This window comes from Apium graveolens, chromosome 2, assembly GCF_009905375.1.
Source record: "Apium graveolens cultivar Ventura chromosome 2, ASM990537v1, whole genome shotgun sequence".
In the NCBI taxonomy this organism is placed as follows: Eukaryota; Viridiplantae; Streptophyta; class Magnoliopsida; order Apiales; family Apiaceae; genus Apium; species Apium graveolens.
In genome coordinates this window covers 210,658,347-210,664,192 of record NC_133648.1, presented here as the reverse complement: position 1 = coordinate 210,664,192, position 5,846 = coordinate 210,658,347, and the positions used below count along the sequence as shown (strand labels likewise).

The following is a 5,846-nucleotide window of genomic DNA, read 5'->3' as shown; positions in this document are numbered from 1 at the left end:
CTGTTATCATTTCATTTTTGATTATGTATTATATAGCACTTGTTGAGCTTTTGGCTCACTAGTTGCTTTCACCCTGATATTTCAACTAGCAGATATGGTTAGATTCAAGCAGACCGCGCATAAGACTTTTGATGCCAATTCGTATGTTCGAGCTCAAGTAGTCTAGAGACCGTTTTGTCTGAGGACTCGGTATTGAAATCAGTTGTAATAGTTAATAGTGTTGGGCTGCTTCAAACCCTAAACCGTAAGGTCTTGGTTTCGGATTTATTTATTTGATAACTATTGTAATTATTCGTATAGTTTCTTTTGTAAAAAAAAAATTGGGGTGTGATAATAGTCGTTTAAAAATAAAATAAACTGTCAAAATTCTAATGATTATCCATCAAAATATACTTACATGCTATAAGTAAATTTGTCAAATAATGCCTACAATTAACGGCTAAGATTGAGAGCAATTTGACGGATAAGGATTAAAAAATTATCCATCGAGATAAAAGTACCCAAAATAATATTTAATATTTCAACGGATGATAAACTTCAACGGATATTCATTTTCAATGGATAACGAACATTGGTTGAGATGTAAATTCTGACTTAGCAAAAATTCCATCTTTGACAAGAAATATCAAATTTTATTCTGGCTACATTTCAAATTGCTTAGACATCAAAACAAATTAAGAGTAATTAAGCATACCTAACTCACTTACTAACCTAGTAAAGGTGGATTCATCAAGTAAATTGGTGAAGATGTATGCAAGTTGCTTCTCACTTGGAACAAAATGAAGTTCCATAGTACCATTCATGACATGTTCTCTAATGAAATGGTACTTGATGTCAATGTGCTTGGTCCTAGAATGCTATACTGGATTTTCAGTAATTACAATGGCACTCTGTAGACCATAGTCCAACAGTTGATTTTTCATCCATAAAATCCGTGCACCACAAATACCAGCAGCAATATATTAAGCCTCAGTTGTAGAAGTAGAGACTCAATTTTGCTTCTTACTGAACCAAGATACTATCTTATTTCCTATAAACAGGTTCCTGTAGTGCTTTTTCTATCAATTTTACAACCTGTATAATCTGCATCTGAATAACTAGTTAGATCAAAACAAGAATCTCTAGGATACCAAATGCCAAGTTTTGGTGTTCCTTTGAAATATCTGAAAATTCTCTTAATATCTACTAAATGAGATTCTCTAGGATCATCTTGAAATCTAGCACAAAGACAAGTAGAAAATATTATATCTGGCCTACTGGCGGTTAAATATAAAAGTAAGCCAACCATACCTCTATAGCTTGAAATATCCATAGACTTTTCAGTAGTGTTTAATTCAAGTTTAGTGGCAGTGGCCATGGGAGTTTTTGCAGATGTGCAATCCATTAAATCAAACTTCTTTAAAAGATCATAAATATATTTGGTTTGACTAATGAATTTTCATCACTAACTTGCTTAACTTGTAAACCAAGAAAGTAAGTTAGTTCTCCCATCATGCTCATTTCATATTTACTTTGCATCAATTTGGCAAACGTTGCAAAGTTTCTCATATATAGAGCCAAATATATTATCATCTACATAAATTTGAACAAGTGTACTAGAGCCATTAACAATTCTAAAGAATAAAGTTTTATCAACAGAACCTCTTGTGAAATAATTTTCTAAGAGAAACTTTGACAAAGTGTCATACCAGGCTCTAGGTGCTTGCTTCAGTCCATAAAGTGCTTTCAAAAGATAGTAGATATATTCTGGAAAGTTGGGGTCTTCAAAACTAGGAGGCTGACTAACATAAACCTCTTCCTTCAAATCTTCATTCAGAAATCCACTTTTAACATCCATTTGATAGACCTTGAAATTGGTATAGGCTGCATAGGCTAGAAAGATTCTGATGGGTTCAAGTCTTGCAACAGGAGAAAAAGTCTCATCAAAATCTATACCTTCTTGTTGACAGTAGCCCTTAGCAACTAATCTAGCTTTGTTCATGAGTACTATGTCATTCTCATATGTCTTGTTTTTAAATACCCACTTGGTGTCAATAGGATTCTGTCTTTTAGGCTTGGGTACCAGCTTCCAAACTTTATTCCTTTCAAATTGGTTTAGCGCCTCCTGCATAGCTAAAACCCAATCAGGATCCAACAGAGCTTCTTCTACCTTTTTAGGCTCTTCCTGAGATACGAAGCTGTTGTATAGATATTCTTCCTGAGTTATTTTCCTTGTTTGCACTCTTCAAGATGCATCACCAATAATTAATTCAAATGGGTGATCTCTAGTCCATTTTCTCTGTTGTGGTAGATTAGCTCTAAATGAAGATGCCTCATAGTTGTCTTGATGCGTGACTGAGTTTTGATTAGTAGAAACTTCCCCTGAGTTTGTGGATCTTTGACTTGAAGTTGGGGTTCTTTCTAATTGTGATCTGTATTGGTTTCAACTCCTATTGATGGCTCAACGGATGTTGATCTTTGCCTTTCGACGGATGATGCAGACTGTCTCTCAACGGATGATGAACTTGGTCTTTCGATGGATGTTGAATTATGTGCTTTATTTGTTGTAGATTTTTCTGCATTATCCTTAGATATTGTTTCTTGATCACTTTCATCATCACTATCATCACAAATCATCTTAACATTATCAAATTTGAGGCTTTCATAGAAATCTCCATCTTGCAGTCCTTCAATCTTCTTATCATCAAACACAATATGTACAGATTCCATAACAATGTTGGTTCTGATATTATAGACTCCGTATGCTTTTCCAACTGCATACCCAACAAAAATTCCTTCATCTGCTTTGGCATCAAACTTTCCATACTTCTCAGTTTGATTCCTTAAGATATAGCATTTACAGCCAAAGACATGAAGAAAATTTAATGTTGGCTTCTTGTTCTTGAACAATTGGTAGGGTGTCATGCATTTTGCTTGATTGACCAAAGAAATATTCTGAGTATAGCATGGACATGGATATTCGCGATAATGATGAAAAAAAAAGAAAATCCATCTGAGAATTTGATCCAAATTCCCTTGGCTCTCGAAGAACCGAAAAAAGTAACGTTTGTTGGAGTATCGTTGGAAGAACCCCTTAAAGGGAAGCTGATAAGGTTCTTGCAAGAAAATAGTGACGTATTTGCATGTTTGGCTACAGATAGTCCCGGCATTAACCCAGAGTTGATCACCCACAAGTTGAATGTGGATCCTAATTAGAAGGCCATAAAGTAAAAGAAAAGGTCCCCTGAAAGGCAGGAAACCATCAAGCAAGAAGTTGAGAAGCTCTTAGATGCTGGTTTCATTGAAGAGATGCAATTTCCTGAATGGTTGGCAAATCCGGTAATAGTGAAGAAAGCTAATGGAAAATGAAGGATGTGCGTCGATTTTACTGATCTCAATGATGCATGTCCCCAGGATTGTTTCCCGCTGCCAAGGATAGATACTCTGATAAATGCAACCACGGGTCATGAGATGTTGAGCTTCATGGATGGATTTAGTGGCTACAACCAGATCAAGATGCATAAAGATGACATCCCAAAAATTTCATTCATAACAGACTTTGGTGTTTATTGTTATCTTGTTATGGCATTTGGTCTCAAGAATGCAGGAGATACCTATCAAAGGTTGGTAAATAAGACTTTTAAAGATCTTAGTGGAAAAACTATGGAAGTTTATGTAGATGACATGTTACTCATGAGTCTTGCGAAAATGATCATATATTCTATTTGAGGGAAATATTTGAAGTCCTGAGAACTCACAAAATGATGTTGAATCCCCCCCCCCCAAGTGTGCTTTTAGTGTAGGATCAGGAAAATTTCTAGGATTAATGGTCTCTCAGAGGGGAATTGAGGACAATCCTGATAAGATAAAGGCCATTTTGGATATGAAACCTCCGTGGTCTATCAAGGATGTTCAAAAACTCACTGAAAGGGTTGCAGCCTTGGGGCGATTTATCTCCAAATATGGAGACAAGTTATTCCATTCTTCAAGGCTTTCAATAAGGTAAAGGATTTTATATTGACTAAGGAAAATCAAGAGGCGTTCGAGGAATTGAAGAAATACATGGTTCAAGCACTGGTGTTGGCCAAACCAGTCCTAAATGAAACCTTATTTGTATTTGGCTAATTCAGAAGGCGCTTTGAGTACTGTGTTGGTGAATGAAGAGCTTAAAGTTAAAAAACCTATATACTATATCAACAAGATTCTGCATGGGACTGAGCTAAATTATTCTACCATAGAGATGTTTGCATTATCCTTGTTCATGGCCTCAAGGAAGTTACATCCTTACTTCCAAGCCCATAAGATCAAAGTATTGACAAATCAACCTCTGAGAAATATCATTTATAGTCCAAAAGCCAGTAGAAGGTTGATCAAGTGGGCTATTGAGCTCAGGGAATTTAACATTAATTACAAACCTCGAATGGCGATCAAAGCCCATGCCTTGGCTGAATTCGTAGTTTAATGTACCATCACCAACCAAGAAGTCGGGGGCAGGAAGATACGCCTCAAGACATGGGGACAAGGTGGAGAGTGAAGGAGAGCAGATAAGGACAAGGAATTCTGGGTACTCTATTTTGATGAGGCATCAAAAAAAATTCAAGTGGGGCTGGACTAGTCTTGCAAAGTCCCGACGGGTTCCTGATTGAGTATGCTATGAAGTTAGATTTTCTCAACACAAAAAATGAAGCTGAATATGAAGTCTTAATAGCTGGCATGGGATTAACTGGAACATTGGGGGTTAAAAACCTGAAAGTTTATGGAGACTTGAAGCTTATGGAATCCCAAGTTAAAGGGGAATTTGAAGCAAGGGATGAAACTATGATGAAATATGTACGCCTAGTGAGAGCTGTGATGACACAATTTGATGAGTGCCTTGTCGAGCACATTTCAAGAGAAGAAAATGCCAAGGCCGATGCGTTGTCCCAATTTTCCTCATCAAAATTAGAAGAAAGTTATGGAAGCGTGTACATCCATTTTTTAATAACACGAAGCAAAGATGTCAAACTAGTTTCCCCCATAGGACTTGGAGGGTCATGGATAGATCCTATTAAAACTCATCTATAAAGCGGATGGCTTCCTAGTGATGTAGTGGAGGCGAAAAAATTATATGTATGAGCCCTAAGATATTCTTTGATTGATGGGATTCATTATAAAAGGACTTTCGTAATTCTTTATATAAGGTGCCTTAGGCTAAATGAGGCAAGACTTGCTTTGGAAGAAGTAGATAAAGGTATATATAGCCAACACTTGGGGGACAGGGCCTTTGTAACACCCCCAAATCCGGGGTCGGGGATCCGGGTTGTCACGAGTTCCATTTCCCTTAATAACACCCAATCTTAATAAACAATCAACTACTCTGTACTGTGACCCCACAATAAACACACACACCACAAGTTATAGTCTCAGAAATGAATTTCCAAAAATAACACAAGTCATTTTACTCCAAAATTATATGCCATTACACCTTAAAAGGGTTTCTGAATAAATTTACATTTCTTTGCCATTATTACAATTCATATAGATACATAAGTCTGGTACATCGGAAGTTGAAAGTCTAGCCTATTGGTAATTTCTACCTCATCTACAGCGGCATCAACGCTTCCAGAAAACTGCGGAACGTTTTCTAACCGTTTGCGAATTGGAAGCTTGGTCCTGTTCATCTTTTCTATCTGTTGTTGTGTGATGAAAGAAGAAAGCAAGGGTGAGCAATAAGCCCACCAAAATAATATGTATAATGATTAACAATATATGAGCATTCTCATAGTACTCATGAAAGTCTTGGTCAAGAAGAAATGAACCAAGCTGATATCTTAACGCGACCAAGTCGCAAAATATTCAGTATATATATACATATATACTTTTCACAA

General features: G+C 36.5%; 1 protein-coding gene across 1 annotated transcript; it reads left to right on the top strand.

The window, feature by feature from the left end:
* The first annotated feature begins 4,632 nt into the window (after positions 1–4,632).
* LOC141696594 (uncharacterized) lies at positions 4,633–5,043 on the top strand. The gene has a single exon (XM_074500720.1). It carries the CDS (start codon positions 4,633–4,635, stop codon positions 5,041–5,043), a length of 411 nt encoding a protein of 136 aa, XP_074356821.1.
* The last annotated feature ends 803 nt before the right edge of the window (positions 5,044–5,846 follow it).

Excerpts from the sequence above, each read along its gene's own strand:
- LOC141696594 (XM_074500720.1), top strand. The coding sequence starts at position 4,633 with ATGAAGTTAGATTTTCTCAACACAAAAAATGAAGCTGAATATGAAGTC.